Source organism: Otolemur garnettii, unplaced genomic scaffold (assembly GCF_000181295.1).
Source record: "Otolemur garnettii isolate 467f Iridium unplaced genomic scaffold, OtoGar3 scaffold00127, whole genome shotgun sequence".
Taxonomy (NCBI): Eukaryota; Metazoa; Chordata; class Mammalia; order Primates; family Galagidae; genus Otolemur; species Otolemur garnettii.
The window spans coordinates 731,006-749,615 of NW_003852522.1; the positions used below are offsets into that span (position 1 = coordinate 731,006).

Here is an 18,610-nt window from a genome sequence, read left to right on the forward strand (position 1 = left end):
TAAAAAAAAAAAAAAAAAAAAAAAAACATGTTCTAGCCAAAATCTCTTTTCGCTTCACAAGAGCACTCTGAGGGAAAGGGTTCTCTGTAATCCCCATTTTACATGTGGGAAAGCTGAGATTTGGGCAGGAATGGGACTTAACTGAAGTCTCCCCTTGGTAAGTGGTAGAACAAGGGGATTTGACCTTAGCTGGAGACTGGCTTCCTCACCACCATCGCCTGGCAGATGCTCCACTCTCATGTGGTGGCTTCATCTGCACCATCTCATTTAATCCTTATAACACTACTGGGCATCAGACAACCATAACCTTACTTTAAAGAGAGGGAAACTGAGGCCCAGAGAGGTGGCAGAGCTCAGGTTTAAACCCAGGCAGGTTGGCACCAAGCTCACACTCTTAACCACCAGGTTAGTGCCTGGATACATGTAATTTTTGTTCTGGCTGCTGTGGGACCATTTGGGGAATGGGGTGTCTATCTGTCAGTGAGACCAGGTGGCAGTAGGGAGGAGGAGCCCAGGCAGCAGACATGGTCAAGAGCACCCCGAAGCTGGCGCCTGGGTGGACATGCTGAGCCCAGGCCTCCCTTGACCTCTCACCACCAGCTCCAGCTCCTCCTCAGGGACACCCCTGTTCCCTGAAGCCTCCCTCATGCCTCCTTCTACACCCATATTCCTGCGGTTGGCCCAAATACCAGACAGGGCAAATCTCAGCTTTTCCCCAAACATTCCTTATTCCCATGGCCCAGCCCAGGCTGGCTGAGGTTACAAAAGCAAAGCTGGGATGGTTGCTGGTGGAGGGGGGGATCGAGGGGACGGGCTGGCCTGTCCTCACCACCCCATCCGGCTGCCTGCCCTTCCTGGGGCGGAGAAGGGGGAGGCCCAGTGTCCCTTGAGTCCCTGGAAAAACAGGCTCTGTGTGTGTGTGTGTGTGTGTCTGCACGCGCTGGGGGGAGTGGTGGCCTGGGCTGAGAGATGGTGGGCGGTAGCAGCCACAGCAGAAGCTCCAGGAGGTGACTGCCTGGTTTCCATTAGGGAGCCCTGGTTTGCAGCTCAGGCAAAGGCAGAGTTGGGGCTGGTTATGGTAAGGTGGGGCAGGGAAGGGTCTGAGGGTAGAGCAGGGGAGGGTTTGAGGGTAGGGTCTGCCTGACCCCTACTCCTGGCTCTGCCAACTGGCTATTGCCCAGTCTGTGCTTGCCCTGTCATCTGCCCTGCCACCTAGTCCCTCCCCAGAGGCGAGGATGCTCCAGTCCTATGGTGACCCTGTGTCTGGCCTGGGGACACGCTGACCTCTCCCTACCCTCCCAGCAGCTAAGCCTGCTGCTGCTCCTGCTGTGGCTGGGCCCCCAGGCCACCCCTGGCATGGAGGATGCTGCCTTTCCCCACCTGGGAGAGAGCTCACAGCCCCCACCCCGGGCCTGCCCCCCACGTTGCTCCTGCCCCCGGGCAGACACTGTGGACTGTGATGGCTTGGACCTTCGAGTATTCCCAGACAACATCACCAGGACAGCCCAACACCTTTCCCTGCAGGTAGGGCCCAAGGAAGGGAAGAAAAGGGAGGAGGAATACAGAGGTGGGGTGGAGGTGTGAGTCCCAGAGGCCAGGGATAGCTTCAGTATCCTGGCCTGTGGCTGGAGACAAGGGTTGAGGGTAGAGACACTGGATGTGGGAGGGGCTGAGGGTTAGAGGGTGCTGGGTGGGGGTCAGCATTCTGGAAGTTATGGAATTACTTAAGGTTGTGTGATGGGGAGTTTGGGGTTGATTAGGGGGCATGGAATAGTCAGTCTTGGTAGTTAGGGGAGTGTTTGAGTGTGGTAGATGTATGACGAAGGGGATGAGGCCAAGGTCTTGGTGGTTATGGGATTATTTGAGGCCAGGGTGATGGGGCATTTGGTGTTGATTGTGGGGTGTTGGGGGGGTTGATATCTTGGCAGTTACAGGACTGTGTGGGGTGGGTGATGTCGGGGTTGGGCTTGTCTGGGCTGATGGGGAGCTGAGAATAGGGCTTGGGGTCAATTGGTGCAAATGGTTACAGGGTCAGGGATGTGACTGCCCTCTCCCCAATCATGCAGAACAATCAGCTCCAGGAGCTCCCCTATAATGAACTGTCACGCCTCAGCAGCCTACAGACTCTCAACCTCCACAACAACCTCATCTCCTCTGAGGGTGAGGTCCTGGCTGCTCTCTCCTCCACCCGGGGGCTGCGGGCAGCTGCTGTGGCAGTTCTGGGCAGTTCTTTGCTGAGCAGGATGGAAACTCAGGCCTGGGAGGGGGGCTGCTGTGGCTTTGGAGCAGGGAGTGGGGAGGGGCGGGAGAACCTGAGGGCCTGGGGGAACCTCTGCCAATTACTGGCCCAGGGCCCTGGGGTAGCTGGAAGCCCACCCCCATACCCCCACAGTGGCAAGACCAGGCTTGGGGTTCCCTCCATGCCCCCCACCCCTAGGCCTGCCTGATGAAGCCTTTGAGTCCCTTACCCAGTTGCAGCACATCTATGTGGCCCACAACAAGGTGAGCCCCCAGCCCAGCCCATCCAGAAAGCAGCCCAGGGGAGGGTCCAGGGTGCACCAGGACCAGCAGCTGTGAGTTGTGCTTCTGCAGCTTTCCGTGGCCCCCCAGTTCCTGCCCCACTCACTCCGTGTTGCCGATCTGGCTGCCAATCAAGTGATGGAGATCTTCCCCCTCACCTTTGGAGAAAAGCCTGCACTCAGGTAGTCCCTTGCCCAGTTTGGCCCGGCTTGCTCTCTGGCCTCAGATATGTGAGGGTCACTGTCCCATTCTGGGGAACTGAGGGAGGAACATTAAAAACTTTTCCCTGAGGCAGCGTGAGTGGTCAGAGTTCTACTCTGGGGCCTGAGGGAGATGACAGGGCCCAGTATGCTGATCCAGAGCACTACAGACTAAAGTGGAGAGAGCACATAGGGGCACAGATATGCACACTCACATTCATATACACACTCACCCACAGACTCACATTCACATGCACACCCACCTTCACATACACTTATACACTCAGACTTATATGCACATACATTTGCACTAACACACACAGATACACATGCACACATTCACACACCCAACCCACACACTCACACACATACACACTTACATGCAACCATGTGTACATGTGCACACTTGCCCAGACCAGCACACTCACATGTACATACATTTGCACATAATCATGAGCACACAGGCACATGCACTCACCCAGACTCACACAGGCACACACTCACACACTTGAATGCACATTCACAGGCTTACACTCATGTAATTACACACACATGCTTACACATACACGCTAAAGCTGGGGTGTGGGGTGGGCGTGGGGGGTTGTGGGCTGGCAAAGGGCAGGTCCGTGGCTGGAGCCTGGTTCCCCCTCAGGTCCGTGTACCTCCATAACAACCAGCTGAGCAATGCTGGCCTCCCGCCCGATGCTTTCCACGGCTCCGAGGCTGTTGTCACCCTCAGTCTCTCCAGCAACCAGTTCAGCTACCTGCCACCCAGCCTGCCACCCTCACTGGAGAGGCTCCACCTGCAGGTGCTCCTCCTTCATCTCCCTGCTCCTGTCCTCACCAGGGCTCTGGCTCCTGTGGGTACCCCTCACTTTCCATTTTTCCAAATGCCCCCCAGAATTCCACCAGTCAGAATGGCCTTTCTTTGATTCACTTCCACTGGCATGGGTTGCCTGCAAACACTCGCTGAGCAGCCTTGCTCAAGGCCAGCTCCCTGCCACTCCCTTCCTCAAGAACTTTCTACAGCTCCCCTCTGCCCTCTATCTCTCAGACCTTCTGTCTCATTCTCTTCTCCCTTTCCCAGAACAATCTCATCTCCAAGGTGCCCCAAGGAGCTCTGAGCCGTCAGACCCAACTCCGTGAGCTCTACCTCCAACACAACCAGCTGACAGACAATGGCCTGGATGCCACAACCTTCAGGTGCAGTGTTGTGGGGGCAAAAGGGCCTGACTATTTATAGTTTTGGGGGGTCCCAACCTTCTGTTCCCCTCCCCTGTGTGGCTCCTAACTCCTCATTTGCTAAGTGCCTACTGCATTTCAGGCAGGTGTGCTTGTTCCCTATAGTCTTGCCCTGAGGTTTCCTTACTGATGTCACAGATGCCACACATATTTCTCTTAGACCCGGGACTTTCTCTGGTTACCTTCCCTCTCAGGCTATTGTTGGCCCTAAGCACCCCAAATTTCCTTCTGACCCAGGTCTCTCAACACTCCCAAGTTGAAATCTCCGACCTAAATTTGTCTGAGGGCTCCTCCCTAGTCTCCTCTACAAGATCTGTCAGGCCCCACATTCTGGTATCCAGCTCAATGCTCATCCTCTCTCCCAGCAGCAAGCTGCATAGCCTTGAGTACCTGGACCTGTCCCACAACCAGCTGGCCACTGTACCTGCTGGCCTGCCCCGGACCCTGGCTGTCCTGCACCTGGGCCGAAACTGCATCCGGCGGGTAGAGGCAGCTCGGCTGCGTGGGATGAGGGGCCTGCTTTATCTGCTGCTGCAGCACAACCAGCTGGGGAGCTCAGGGCTGCCAGCTGGGGCGCTGCGGCCACTGTGGGGCCTGCACACGCTGCACCTTTATGGCAATGGGCTGGAGCGTGTGCCTATGGCGCTGCCCCGCCGCCTGCATGCCCTGGTGCTGCCCCACAACCGCGTGGCCGTGCTGGGTGCCCGTGACCTGGCCTCCACGCCTGGCCTAGCAGAGCTCAACCTGGCCTATAACCTCCTGACCAGTGCCCGTGTACACCGCCGGGCCTTCCGCCGGTTGCACAGCCTCCGCAGTCTCAACCTGGCTGGCAACCAGCTGACCCGGCTGCCTGCAGGCCTCCCAACTGGCCTGTGTGCCCTGCAGCTGCAGCGCAACCAGCTGCGTGCACTTGAGCCTGAGCCACTGGCCGGCCTGGATCAGCTGCGAGAGCTCAGCCTGGCGCACAACCGGCTCCGAGTTGGTGACATTGGGCCTGGCACTTGGCATGAGCTACAGGCCCTCCAGGTCAGAGGCAGGTTGGTTAGGCATGCTGTCCCCTCCCCTCCACTGCCTGCCCTGTTCCCACTGTGGGCCAGGCCTGGGATAACTGAGACGGTCTCAGCCTAGAGGCCTTTGCCTGTGCCGTCCCTGACACCTGATCCTCTCTCAGCACCTACTCCACCTCCCTAGGGAATACCTCAGCTTGTAGCTGCTTTTGGCACCACCAATTCCAGAGTTCTAAAGCAGTGGTACCTAACCCTTTTGGCATCAGGGACTGGTTTCACGGAAGATGATTTTTCCACATACTTGCAGGACACAGCATTCAATTCTCATAGGGAACCTGAGGCCTAGACCTCTTGCACGCACAATTACAGTGGGCTAGCGCTCCTATGAGAATCTAATGCTGCCTGAGGTGAGAGGAGGGGAGCTCAGGTGGTGATGTGAGTGATGCCCATCATGGCTGTAAATTCCCTTGCCTGTGGCTTAACTCCTGCTATGCCCCAGTTCCTAACAGGCCATACAGATGGCTACCATCCATGGCCCAGAGTTTGGGGACAACAGTTCTAGAGCATCTGAGTGCCAGACACTGTTCTAGGCAGTGGAGATACAACCGCTATGTACCAAACACAGCTCTTACCACCCCGCCCCCCAAATATCATAGTTAGGCAATCAGTGACTGTCATAATTAGGAAACGATAGAGTGTTAGAAGGTGATGAGGGGTGTGGTGTGGAAGAAACTGTGAGTGACTCATTGAATCAGGCAGAGAACCATCTGTGCCCCAGTGCCTGAAACATGGCTTGGCTTGCCCCCGGAGGGCCTTTGAGGAGAGGGTCTGGGGTCTGGCTGAACCCAATAGTCCAGGGCCTAGGGCTGCCACAGTGCTATCTCTGCCCCCCTGCCCAGGTGCTGGATCTCAGCCACAATGAGCTGTCCTTCGTGCCCCCGGACCTGCCTGAGGCCCTGGAAGAGTTGCACCTGGAGGGCAACCGCATCAGCCACGTGGGACCCGAGGCCTTCCTCAGCACACCCCGCCTGTGTGCCCTCTTCCTCAGGTGCCCCAGTGGTGGCTGGGCAGATCAAGGTGGGCAGGGGAGGGCCCAGGCAGCTCTACTTTCAACACAACCAGCTGACAGACAATGGCTTGGATGACACAACCTTCAGGATGGTGGCAGCCAACCCTTGCCACCTGCCCTCATGACTGCCTCTCTGTCCAGGGCCAACAGGCTTCATATGACAAGCATCGCTGCCGAGGCTTTCCTGGGCCTCCCATACCTGCGTGTAGTGGACACGGCAGGTAACCTGGGGCAAGTCCTGGTCCAGCTGCCACCCACCACCCAAAGTGGGCCACAGGCAGGAGGTTCCTGAGCCTGGAGGGGCCCAGGAGAGCAGCCCTGACTCCTGGGGCTCTGCTGGGTCATGGACTAAGGAGATCCACCCAGTTGGGGCTCTCCTAGTCCTCAAGGACTGGGCTTGCTCTGCCAGGTGGTGCCAGGGCATGGTGCACAGACAACAATGGCCCTGTGGGACATCCCCCCCCCCCATGCAGAGGATGATGGTGACAATAAAGCCTAACATTTTGTTCACCCCGCAGCAGGCACCATTTGAGGGGCTGCCCACTGACTCCTCCATACAACCTTGCAGTAGGGGCTGTTACCCTCCCTGAGTCCAGCTTGGGAAACTGAGGCTCTGGGATACCAGGTCCAAGGCCCTGGACCAGTAAGCAACAGGGCTGGCTTTGAGGTCCTGAGACACACCAAGCAACACCATGCATGACCCAGCCACATGTAAACCCAGAAACACCCAAGGCCACCTCAAGAAACACAGAGCAACAGATGTACAGATCTTCAAGTAGAATGCACCCTCCACAAGCACATTGCTCCACCCCAGCCTGCATCTCTGACAGGCGCCTACTCACTCACCTCTAGGGAAACTGAGTAGGGAGTAGAGACCCAGTCTGGCACTAGGGCTAGAGCCAAGAAACAAAGACAAGACAGAGCTGAGTGTGGCCCTGGCTGTTTACTCCATGTGTTGGCCCTGGGTGGGTGGGGGGCCAGCAGGGCCTGGATGACCCTCTGTGGAGCTAGCAGGGCTTGGCCAGCTTCAGCGGCTTCTTTGGGGTATAGGAGGGCTTCAGGGTTAAGGCTGGGAAGGGACAGAAATAAAGTGCTTGCAGGGGCCCTTGGGGCTTGGTCTCAACTGCCCTCCCCTCTCTAGGGCAGGCTAGAGGCCAGACACTCCTGGGCTGTGCAAACAGGACTCTCCTGGGCCCACCCAGCCAGGCCTAAGTGAGGGGCACATGCTGGCTGACCAGCATTGTCCCCAGCGCCTCCAGCTAGGGAGGCTCTGGCTGGGCTGGAGGACAAGTCCAGAACTGATTGTCCGCTGATTGTCTACTTGTCTTGTGGGTGGCCATGTCAGCTCTTCCCTGCACCAGGGCTGTGGGCCTGCTACCCGCTCTTGGTGGACTGCCTGCTCCATTGGCCTCTCATCTGCGAAGTCTCTGCAGCTGGGGGACAGGTCACAGAGGTCAGGGCTGGCCATGACCAGCCACAGTGACTCCCCCACCCCTATCCCCAGAGTTGCTCACCTCGCTCTCCACCAGATTCCGCCTGTAGAGTGCCTCCTTTGCAGCTTCCTGCAGGGCGGCAGGCAGTCAATGGGCAATCCCTTTAGTCCCATCCTGTGGTGACCCAGTGCCCACCTGGACCATGCCCAGCTCACCCTGCTGCCATCATTGCCCAGGCGCCGGGCAGCCTCTGTGTAGAACTGCAGCTGACGCTCCAGCTGGGCTGTATACTCTAAGGGGGAGGCAGGGGACGGGGTAGGGCTCTGCCACCTGTCCCTCCCTCACCATGCCCATTCCCACACCCCTTCCCTGCCAGATACCTATCCTGAGACCCTCCACCCTAGATAGCCATTCTGGGCCCGTCCCCCTCCAGATGTCCATCCTGAGTCCCTCCCTTACCAGATGTCCATGCCCAAGCCCCTACCCCTCCGGATGCCCACTCCTCCCTGCTCCAGCTGTGCCCTCTGCCACTGGAGGCGCTGCATGATGTCCTGGTACTGCTGGGCTACATCCGGGGGCACTGGTCGCCGTGCCTGCCTGAGGGCCAGGATCTGAAGGACACAAAGGAGCCTGCTATAATCCTGACTGGGCCTGCAGACCCCCCACTCTCAATACTGCCCCACTGGGCCCAGCAAGGTGGGCACTCACTTTCCGCTCCAGACGCTCTTGATCAAAAGCCAGCACGCTGAGGCTATGCAGAGGCCGGGCTGATCTAAGGGGTGGAGGAAGAATGAGAGGCTATAGGGATTCTCCCTGCCCAACCCTGTTAATTCAACAGACACGCTGGGCAGAGGGGTACAGTGGCAGACAAGTGGTATTATGGAGCCCATAACCTAGTGGAGATGATGGCTATACACCCAGGCAACTCTGATGCCTAGTGGTCAGGGAGGATTTCCTGGAGGAGAGGACACCCAAGTTGGGACCCAAAGAAGGAGTCAGAATTGGTGAGAGGAACAGGAAGCAAGGATGGAGATGGGCACTCAGGAGAGTAGAACACAGAAGCCCAGAGGCCAGAGAAAACTATGTGTGGCTATGACTGACAAGAGGGAAGGAGTAGGGAGTGAGAAAGGTGGATATATTGACAATGGTCAATCACAAAAGGTCTTGAAGATCAACCCAAGGAATTTAAACTGGATCCTCCAGGAGAAGGGATGCCAGGAAAGGTTTTGAAGCAGGGGAGGGACATGGTCCAATCTGTGCTTGATGGGAAACTGTCCAGGAAAGGCTGACAGGTGAAGAGTGGCTTCCCTCCAGTGTGGCCTGGCTCAGCCATCTACCTGTTCCCTGGATCCCTTGTAGGGGCAGGCACAGGAGGGGCTTTCCCTTTGGGTCCAGCAACCTGCTTCAGAGGAGAAAACACATCCTATGAGTCCTGGGCCCCCTGAACCAACCCTCCCTCCCTGGGGCTGCTGGTGGGCAGTGGTCTCACTGTGGGCACAGTGGTTGGCACAGGGTCGATGACCAGCCACCTCTCAGTCGTTGTCTCCAACTGCTGGGCTGTCAGTGGCTCTCGAATCCGGACCATCACCTCCAGTCGCCCCCCTGTGGGCCGGCGACCATCAAGGACCTGGGTAGGGGTAAGAAGATGCTACATGTGGGAAGAAGCAAGAGATGGCTGCAGGCCCTGGGACAGCACCAGGGAGAACCAAGGTGATTTCTAAAATATAAATCCATGGATATGGCTGAGACACCAATTGATCCTAATGGAGCATGGTGCTGGGGTATTTAGGGCTGGGCAGTAGGGATACCTGGGACTCCAAAAGGAGGGGCTGGGTCAGCAGAGAGGCCTTGTAGCAGGTAGTGCTTGAATAATGTTAACACAGAGCATATAATGAATGTCTACCTCGTACCTCAAGGATCTCTCGGACCTCACACGCTGTCTCCAGGGCATCCAGCTTCAGCTGTGCTATCCCCAGCACCCGGTCAGTCTTGAACAGCCCCCTGTGTATGTGTGTGTAGAGGGGACAGGATGGTTGTCCAAGACAGCACCCCCTTCTTGGAGCCCACCCAATGCCCGTGGCCCTAGCTCACCCTTTGTGGACCACTTCAAATTTGATGCCTTTGGACTGGATGGCCCTTCGGAAACCACGGTGGCTGCGGTTGATGCAGAGTTTAAACTGTTCCTTGAACTCTGCCAGGGGAAGGAGCGTGAGACAAGAGGAAGTGGGGTGGTATTGGACCATGGTCTCATGTTTATTCTGCAGGAGGTGGGGGGGGCTCACCAGGGGAGTCTGTGTTCTTGATCACACTTGTCTTATCTTTCTGAGCTTCCTCCTGTGACCAGAGAGCAGTCAAGAAATCTTAGGAGCTTGGGGCCTGACCTTGGACCCCCTTAATCTGATTCACCTCTTAGCCCATTGGGGCTTAAGCCCTCCCCTCCCCAGTTCCCCTACATACCACATTGGGATAGGGGAAGTCGAACCGAACAAAGACATCCAGGTCACCAGGGGACAGCCCTGTTGGCAAAAGAGGGTCAGAGCTGGGCAGAGAGGCAGTCCCCATGACCCTGACCCCAGGCTACAGCCCCCTCACCTGGGGGTGTGGGCAAGTTGATGCCCTTCCCGATGAATAGAAGCATGTCGTTGCTGCTGAGGTCAGAGAAGATCCTTCCGTGCATGCAAGTGGGCAGGGAAACAGACACCTCAGCCTCACTGCCCTCCTGTCTTCTCTTTCCTCAGTTGGGGCAGGGGACAGATTCCACTCTCATCTTTGAAAATGTCTCAACGTCTGGGCTCAAGTTTTATTATTTATTTATTTATTTAGAGATAGAGTCTCACTATGTCGCTCGCCCTCAGTAGAGGGCCATGGCATCACAGCTCATGGCAACCTCAAACTCTTGGGCTTAAGTGATTCCCTTGCCTGAGCCTCCTAAGTAGCTGGGACTACAGGCGCCCGCCACAACACCTGGCTATTTTTTTGTTGTAGTTGTCATTGTTTAGCAAGCCCCGTCCGAGTTCAAACCTGCCAGCCTTGGTGTATGTGGCCGGTACCCTAGCCACTGAGCTATAGGCACCAAGCCTGGGCTTGAGTTTTAGAATCAGATAGACTGGAGCTCTGTCTGCCATTGGCTAACTTATGGGTCCTTTTTTCAGTCTGCACATAATTTATTTGGTAACTACTATGCACCAGTTAGTGGCCTTGCTGCTAGGGTACCTTCCCTTCATTTAACAATATTTCTTGAGCACCTACTGTGTGCTGGCCAGCATCCTAGCTGCTGGGGGACCATCCCTTTGCTTAATTTCTTTTTCTTTTCCCTGAGACAGTCTCAAGCTGTTGCCCAGAGTAAAGAGCTATGTCATAGCTCACAGCTCATAGCTCCAACTTGGGCTCAAGTGATCCTCTTGTCTCAGTTTTTCCATTTTTAGTACAGACAGGGTCTTGCTTTTTGCTCAGGCTGGTCTCGAACTCATGAGCTCAAGCAATCCACCTACCTTGGCCTCCCAGAATGCTAAAATTACAAGCATGAGCCACCACGCCCAGCCTTTTTGCTTAATTTCTTGAGTACCTACTATACTCCAGCCAGTATCCAGGCTGCTGGGGAACCTTCCCTTTATGTAGTATTTCTTGAGTTCTACTCAGCACCAGCCAGTGGCCTTTTTGCTGGGGAACTTTTCTGACAGTATTTCTGGTACAAGTGCTAGCTAGCTGCTGGGAGACCATCACTTCATTTGCTATTTCTTTTTTTTTAGCCATAGTCTCACTCTTTTGTGCAGGCTAGAGTGCTATGGTGTTAGCCTAGCTCACAGTAACCTTAAACTCCTGGGTTCAAGTGACCTTCTTGCCTCAGACTCCCAAGTCACTGGGACTACAGGCACCACTACCATGCCTGGCTAATTTTTAGTAGAAACAGGGTCTCACTCTTGCTCAGGCTGGTCTCAAACTACTAAGCTCAGGCAATCCTCTCACTTCAGGCTTCCTCAATGCTAAGATTACAGGTGTGAGCCACCATGCCTGGCCTTCACTTGAATTTTTTTTTTTTTTTTGAGACAGAGTCTTACTATATTGTCTTTAGTAGAGTGTCATGGTGTCACAGCTCACAGCAACCTCAAATTCTTGGGCTTAAGCGATTCACTTGCCTCAGCCTCCCAAGTAGCTAGGACTACAGGCAGTTGCAGTTGTCATTGTTGTTTGGCCGGCTCAGGCCAGGTTTGAACTCACCAGCACCAGTGTATGTGGCTGGCACCCTAGCCACTGAGCTATAGGTGCCGAGCCCACTTGATATTTCTTAAGCCGTACTAAGCACCAGACAGTGCCCTTGCTGCTGAGGGAACTTCTTTTCATTTAACAGTACTTTTTAAGCATCTACTATGTGCCAGCCAATACCCTTGCTGTTGGGGATATAAAAGTAAATAAGAAAGCCCATGTCCCTGTGCTTAATCTAAATGGGTAGATGATACAGATATAAGAGAAACAAATAGAGCAATTTTCCAGAGAATTCAAATAGGGGAGAGAACAGAGCGTGCTCGGAGGGGCTGGTCAGGGAACAGACAGGGTGGTCAGGGAACATCGTAATATCATAGGGAGCTCTGAATGTCAAGAAACAGCTGCCACGTGGGGTGTGGGGAATAGGGTCTGGGCAGAGGAAACTGCCAGTGCAAAGGCTCTGGCTAGGAATGCATTTGGTGTATATGAGGGACATAAAGGGTTCTCCATGTGGTAGGAACTAGGCAAAGCAGGGACAGCAGGCAGAGATACAGTGACAGGGAGCCAGGATGCATGGACATGGAAGAATTGGGGTAAGGGGTGTGGGTTATCCCTGGTGCAGTTGCACCCAACCTCATCTAGAAAGTGAGAGAATGATGTCCACTCCTCAGGGCATAGAAAAACCAACCACCACCAAAATTATAACATGTCTCTGAGCTCTCACAGGCTCATCCAACCCTCTGGGACAATATACATCTTTGTAGTCACTGATTGTCCTCAAATGTGTCACTGTTGCTGCCTCCTTTGCTATCTTCCACTTGTACCTTAGGCCTGGCCCAGGGCCTTTGCATGTTCTGTTCTCCCACCAACCACCCAAACTTTGTTCCAGCGGCAAGTCTAGTGTCGGCTTCCAGGGAGTACAAACCCCGTCCCAAAGGGGTGTCTTGGCCAGAGGCCATCAGGGTCTTACTTAATGACACTGAAGGTCCTCTGCTCAAAGCGGGCTGCAGGTGTGGGTAGACCCCGGGCGAAGGCTTGCTTTAGGGTCTCCATGCTTCGCTTACAGTCCTCTGCCAGCTTCTCAAACCTGCCAGTGAAAGGGTCCTGCTCACATGCCCAGCCACAGCGGTAGGCTAGGGGGTGAAGATATCTAGTGGGAGTGGGGGCACTTACTTGCTAGTTTCAACAATGTTGCCTAGGTGGGTGAATTGGTTAGAGTAGTTCAGGCACATCTGAAGGAAGAGAAGGCAGTGAGGGAAGAAGAGGGAGGGTCCTTCCCCCAGAGGCAGAGCTGGCTGCCTCAGGTTGGTAGCCCACTTACCTCATGCTGCTGCCTTAACAGCTTGGTGAGTTCACCATAGCGCCGGGCGGCATCCTGAGTCAGACCTGGGCCAGGCCGCTGGACCAGAGCAAAGTCATCCTTGTTGACAGGAGCAGGTGGCACCTGGGGGATGAGGCTTGTGGGTAGGACCTACCTGGGGACCTATAAAAACGTCACTCCTCCTTAGGGAGGCCTTCCCTGACCATGGTTCCATATCCCTTTCTCCCTGTTCTTGGTCCCTCCACCATCCAACATCATGAGATCATCCTTCAGTCATTTAAGATATTGTGTATAGAGCCTCTATTATGCCCCAGATCCTGTTCTGGGGCTGGGGATACAGCAGTGAACAAGAAAGACCAAAACCCCATACTATTGTGGGGGCTAACATTCTCTTGGACAAAATCGGAGATTTTCAAAAGAAATAAGTAAATCACCTGAATAGAAGATGATAAAAGCTACAGGAAAAGTACAGTTGGGAGGAGGAACAGAAAGTTCCAGGTTAAAGGGAGAGAATTTGAGACAGGCAGTCAAAGAAAGTCCCCCAAAGACAGTGGACGTTTGAGCAGAGACCTAACAAGGGGAGCAAGTGAGCCATGCAGGTATCTGAGGTAAGAGCATATAGGCAGCAAGAACTGCATGTGTAAAGGCCCTGGGGTTGGACTGTGCCTGGATGAGGACCCCAGACAGATGGAGAGTGAGTGAGAGCAAGTAGAGGAGGCCAGGGAAGGGAGGTGATGGGTTAGATCATTCAGGGCCTGTGGGTCATGATAAAGGGCTTTATTTATTTGTCCTGCAGTCTCCCAACTAGGATGTCTGCTCCATAAGGGTAGGGATTTGTACGTTTTATTCAAGGCACAGGGAATACAGAGTATACTCCTTAAATATTTCCTATTGAGGATGTTGCTCCATGGCATGAGATATCACAGCTGTTTTGTTTTGCTTTATTTAGTGACAGAGTCTCTCTCTCTTGCTCACCTAGGCTAGAGTGCAGTGGTATGATCGTAGCTCACTGTAACCTCAAACTCCTGGCCTCAAGCGATCCTTGCACCTCGGCCTCCCAAAGTGCTGGGATTACAAGCATGAGCCACTGTGCACAGCCTCTCATGACTGTTTTTCTTGGAGATGGGGGCCATTGTCCCCACTTCCTCAAGGAGGAAAATGATGTTCAGAGAAAAGTAAGTGGTCCTACCCAAAGTGGCAGAACGTTAAATGTCTCTCCAAATTTGATTCCTTCTCCTTCCCTAATAATGGCATTCTAGCCAGGCACAGGGCAGCCCAGCAAGAAACTACATGTCCCAGGCTCCTTTGTAGCTAGGTGTGGCCATGTGACTATTCTGGCCAATGACAGACAAGTAAGTGATATCATTTCCTTTGAAGGAAACCACTAGCTCTGCCTTTCTTCTCTCCCTTCTCACAAGGCTGGACAAGATACATTTAGGTCACGTTGATAAGGATGACCCTCTAGGGTGTAACAGAACAAGAAGAGGGAAAGAAGCTGGACCTTAAAAGATCTGTTGCAGAGCCCAGACTGTACTGGGTGCTACAGGCAAGAAATGTTAAATGTCCGTCTCACTTCTGGCTTACAGGGTCCTATTTGTTATAGCAGCTTAGCCTGGACCCTGATTAATACATTCTAGGTCATATAGCTGCTAAAGGGCTCAACTGGAGCCTCACTGGTGGGTGCCTAGGCAATTCCTGGAGAGACCTGGGAGGTTCACCTTGGTGATGTCCACAGGCAGCCCATTGCGTGAGGCCTCCAGCATGGGCTCTAGTCCCTTGGCCTGGCGCAGGTGCATCTTGGCGCCCTCCACATCATTTTTCTGCTTGGCTCGCAGTGCAGCCTGTAGGAGCTGCTTCTTCCGGCCCTCCAGGAAAGCCAGCTGCTGTTGGGCTGTGGACAGATAACCTCTGTGGGTGCTGCCAGCCCTTGGTCAGGTAACAGGTAGCCAGGGTATAGAGGGGTGCACCTACCTCTGGTGGATGTGCCTTTAGGGGCTGCTTTGGCTGCGGAGGCTGGTCCTGACTGGGGAGCCCTTGAGGGTGGGGCCTTGGGCTGGACTGTGGGAGTCACAGGGCTGTTCTGCTGATGACAGAACAGAGAAGACATCAGAGATTTCCTAGCACCTGTGAGCAGTCCACACCTCAAGGGTAAGGGCCTAACACTGATAGCAATGGCCACCTTAATGGATCACCTGAACTTAGCTTGGGTGCTATCCCCTGCCTCAATGCAATATCCTCATACCTTCTTAGGCACCTCATCCTCTTCATCCTCTGGGCCTTCATCCTGATTGGCCAGCTTCATGGCAGTCTCTAGGACACCCACTAGGCTCTGCTGGACAGACTCAGTGGCCTCCAGGCCCTGGATGGGGGGAAAGCCTGGACAGCCAGTTAGGGCCCAGTCAGGGAGGAGAGCCCTCATGCCATCATGGCAGACATGCGTGTTCCTCCCCATCTTTGGAGTCTTGGGCTTTAATTTTTTAGGTTTTTTTTTTTTTCTTGGAGACAGAGTCTCACTTTGTCACCCTTGGTAGAGTTTTGTGGCATCATAGCTCACAGCATCATAGCAACCTCAAACTCTTGTGCTCAAGTGATTCTCTTGCCTCAGTCTCCCAAGTAGCTGGGACTATAGGCATCTGCCACAGTGCTCGGCTATTTTTTTTTAAGAGACGAGGTCTTGTTCTGCCTCAGGCTGGTCTCAAACCCGTGAGCTCAGGAAATTCACCTGCCTTGGCCTCCCAGAGTGCTAGGATTAAGGTTTGAGCCACCACGCCATACCTGGTCATTTTTTTAGTTTTTTGAGATCAGGTCTCACTCTGCTTGGCTCGCAGAGCAGCCTGTAGGATCTCTGCCTGATCTGCTGCCCAGACCAGAGTGTAGTGGTGTCATCGTAGTTCACAGCAACTTCAAATTCCTGAGCTCAAGCCTATCCTACCACCTCAGCTTCCCAAGTAACTGGGATTAAAGGCATGTGCCAGCAAACTTGGCTAATTTTTCTAATTTTAGTAGAGATGGGGTCTCACTATACTACTCAGGCTGGTCTCAAACTCCTGGCCTCAAGCCATCTTACTGCCTCAGCTGCCCAAAGTGCTGGAATTACAGGGCAAGCCACCATGCCTAGCTGTCTTAGGCCTTTAAATCTACTTTGAACCCCCAAATGGAGCTGCTGGTGGTCCTGTTTAGATACTAGACCATTCCCAACCTCCCTCTTATCTCTTGGCTTCTCTTGCTGGACCCCAGGCCTTAATTGGACTTCAACAAAAAAAGACGGGTATCCTCTATGTGAGGGGCTATGCTGGGCAGTGGGCCTAGAGGGGTCCCAGAGGACCAAGATGCAAAGAGATAATTGATCCCATGGAGGCTGCACAGGCAGCACCTCTGAGAACTCAGAGGTGGCCTCTGACCACTGGGGGTGCTAATAGAAAGCTAAGCAAGTATCTGCAAAGCGGAAATCTGCAAACTAGGGAGAAATTAGTTAAATAAAAAAGAAAAGGACAGTGGTGGTCTAGTAAATAAGTTCTCAAAAACATCCCGAGTTTTTGTGTTTGCCAATTCCCATGATGCAAACACTCCTGTCACGATCAATGTCAAGTTACCAATTGCTTAAGAAATTTGCAGAATTCTTGAATATGTAGCAACGAGCTCCCTGTGCCTATCCCATCAGAAGGAACAGCATCTGCAAAGGTTCAGAGGCAGGAAGAGTAGGAGCCAGGAGCAGGGCCTACCTGGGGGCACAGGCAGCTCAGCCACATCCACGGCTCGGCCAGCCTTGTGGGCTCGGATGGCATCTTGATATTGCTGCAGGGGACACATGTGTTAGGGCTACCTGGAGAAGGTCTTTGGGGGCTGCCCATTTGCCACCCAGCCTCCTTGCACCTTGATGATGCGCTCATGCATGCGAGCCTTCCGCTGGTCCCCCTTGCTCTTGGCCTGGGCTGAGGCCACATGGTAACGCTCCATCCGCTGCTCTAGCGCCTCCAGTAGGGTCCTTGGGGGTAGGGGGACATCTGGACCAGATTAGGGGCAGGGTTAATAGTTGAGGAAAGGAAGACTGCCTGGCCCCAGCCTGCCCACCCAGAGGGTCCCAGGAGCCTACCTGGCATGGAGGGTGCTGTGGCAGGAGTCAGAGGCTGTGGTATTGGTGATGGTGGGTCTGAGGGCAGCTGGTCTGGGGACAGAGAGGTCCAGTCCATTGAGGGGCTTTCTTTACCCACACCTACCCCAGACTGGTCTGGCCTCAGGAGGTCTCTAAGGCTGACCAATGGGGGTAACAGCATCAAGGGAGAACTTAATGGATGCCTCAAACCATCTTGGAAGATGGGCAGGATGGGGTCCTCACCAAGTGGAGGGGGCAGGTGAGACAGGTCCACGGGCTCCCCCCGGCTCAGAGACTCCAAGATGGCATCAAAGCTCTGGGAGAAGGAAGATTAGGGTGGGAGGTTGAAGTTGGGGGCCAGGACCCTATAGGGTACCCCCATGCCCTCCCACACCACAGAAAACTCCTAGCTCTGTCCCTTCTTTTGTATCTTCTTGCTTAATCCTCTTCTGATACTCAGACCCATTTCACAGAAGGGGAAACTGAAGCTGTAAGAGGCATAGCAAACTATAGCTAGGGAGTGACGAAGCTAAGATTCAAATTTGGGTCTGCCTGACTCAGAAGCCTATCTTGTTTGCCACCATGCAATGTTGGAAGCATCTTGCTCTTTCTTTCTGCACCCGTCAGTTTTGATGCACCTTGGCCACACGGAAGTATCTGGTAGCAGTGGCGGAATCTCCCTGCTGCTTGGCTTGGAGGGCAGCCAGCTTATACTCCCGCTGGCGGGTCTGCAACTGGGTCAGAGGGCTGGGGCTACAGGGACCTGGAAGGGGGAACAGCACACAGGAAGGATCTGGAGCCTGGACAAGTTCACCACACAAAACATTTCTATCTACATCTTGCAACTTTCAAAAAAAAAAAACAGAAAGAAAGAAAGTGGTGTCTACATCTTGCAACAAAGACCAGGATTGGGCCCATTTTATAGATGGGAAAACTGATGCTCAGAGAGGGGTTGTTGCCTCTCCAAAGTCACACAGCTTAAAGATGGCATAGTGAGGACTCCCCTCCAACCCTAGGCCTGGCAAGCTCTAGAGCCCTAGCTATTTTGCCCCCAAGAGAATTTTGAAAAACTATTTATGTGCCTATCTACATTTTTAATTTAGTATCTATCAGTTTTCATCTTACATTTAAAAAGTGGCTAAGATTTTATTACCAGTGTCTTGCAAATATTGACAAATTGAAAAAGAAAACTGTCACATCACACATTTAAATGGTATTAATGCCTTTTAACTATTACAGTGACTTAAAACTCACCAACACTCATTACTTTTTTTTTTTGAGACAGAGTCTTACACTGTCCCCCTAGCTAGAGTGCAGTGGTATCATCATAGCTTACTATAACCTCAAACTCCTGGGTTCATAAAGCATCAGCCTTCTGAGTAGCTGAAACTACAGGCAAGTGCCACCATGCTTGGTTAATTTTTGCTATTTTTAGTAGGGATGGGGTCTTACTGCTGCTCAGATTGATCTTTTTTTTTTTTTTTTTTTTTGTTGAGACCGAGCCTCAAGCTGTCCCCCTGGG

The 18,610-nt window shown here is 53.7% G+C and overlaps 2 protein-coding genes across 6 annotated transcripts in view; one reads left to right on the plus strand and one right to left on the minus strand.

The window, feature by feature from the left end:
• PODNL1 (podocan like 1) overlaps positions 1-6,330 on the plus strand; it is an 8,210-nt gene extending 1,880 nt beyond the window's left edge. The window contains exons 2-10 of the mRNA XM_012810124.2: positions 1,303-1,524; positions 2,067-2,160; positions 2,438-2,502; positions 2,593-2,702; positions 3,373-3,529; positions 3,808-3,923; positions 4,331-4,988; positions 5,869-6,017; positions 6,180-6,330. Of these exons, the coding sequence (XP_012665578.2) occupies positions 1,303-1,524; positions 2,067-2,160; positions 2,438-2,502; positions 2,593-2,702; positions 3,373-3,529; positions 3,808-3,923; positions 4,331-4,988; positions 5,869-6,017; positions 6,180-6,330 (1,722 nt within the window). The remainder of the gene's footprint in view (positions 1-1,302; positions 1,525-2,066; positions 2,161-2,437; positions 2,503-2,592; positions 2,703-3,372; positions 3,530-3,807; positions 3,924-4,330; positions 4,989-5,868; positions 6,018-6,179) is intronic.
• A 632-nt stretch (positions 6,331-6,962) lies between these two features.
• Positions 6,963-18,610, minus strand: part of CC2D1A (coiled-coil and C2 domain containing 1A) — an 18,985-nt gene continuing 7,337 nt past the window's right edge. For 2 of the 5 annotated variants that reach the window (XM_023518071.1, XM_023518074.1), the window contains exons 7-29: positions 17,727-17,851; positions 17,332-17,404; positions 17,089-17,160; positions 16,869-16,999; positions 16,718-16,790; positions 15,238-15,371; positions 14,967-15,078; positions 14,714-14,886; positions 12,996-13,118; positions 12,848-12,906; positions 12,645-12,761; positions 10,064-10,137; positions 9,929-9,987; positions 9,754-9,805; positions 9,563-9,662; positions 9,382-9,472; positions 8,961-9,098; positions 8,809-8,873; positions 8,180-8,243; positions 7,956-8,082; positions 7,687-7,763; positions 7,553-7,600; positions 6,963-7,471 (exon numbers count right to left, since the gene is read on the minus strand). In XM_023518071.1, the coding sequence (XP_023373839.1) occupies positions 7,451-7,471; positions 7,553-7,600; positions 7,687-7,763; positions 7,956-8,082; positions 8,180-8,243; positions 8,809-8,873; positions 8,961-9,098; positions 9,382-9,472; positions 9,563-9,662; positions 9,754-9,805; positions 9,929-9,987; positions 10,064-10,137; positions 12,645-12,761; positions 12,848-12,906; positions 12,996-13,118; positions 14,714-14,886; positions 14,967-15,078; positions 15,238-15,371; positions 16,718-16,790; positions 16,869-16,999; positions 17,089-17,160; positions 17,332-17,404; positions 17,727-17,851 (2,108 nt within the window). In that variant the 3' untranslated portion in view covers positions 6,963-7,450. The remainder of the gene's footprint in view (positions 7,472-7,552; positions 7,601-7,686; positions 7,764-7,955; positions 8,083-8,179; positions 8,244-8,808; positions 8,874-8,960; positions 9,099-9,381; positions 9,473-9,562; positions 9,663-9,753; positions 9,806-9,928; positions 9,988-10,063; positions 10,138-12,644; positions 12,762-12,847; positions 12,907-12,995; positions 13,119-14,713; positions 14,887-14,966; positions 15,079-15,237; positions 15,372-16,717; positions 16,791-16,868; positions 17,000-17,088; positions 17,161-17,331; positions 17,405-17,726; positions 17,852-18,610) is intronic. The other 3 variants (XM_023518072.1, XM_023518073.1, XM_012810247.2) reach the window with 3 other exon arrangements.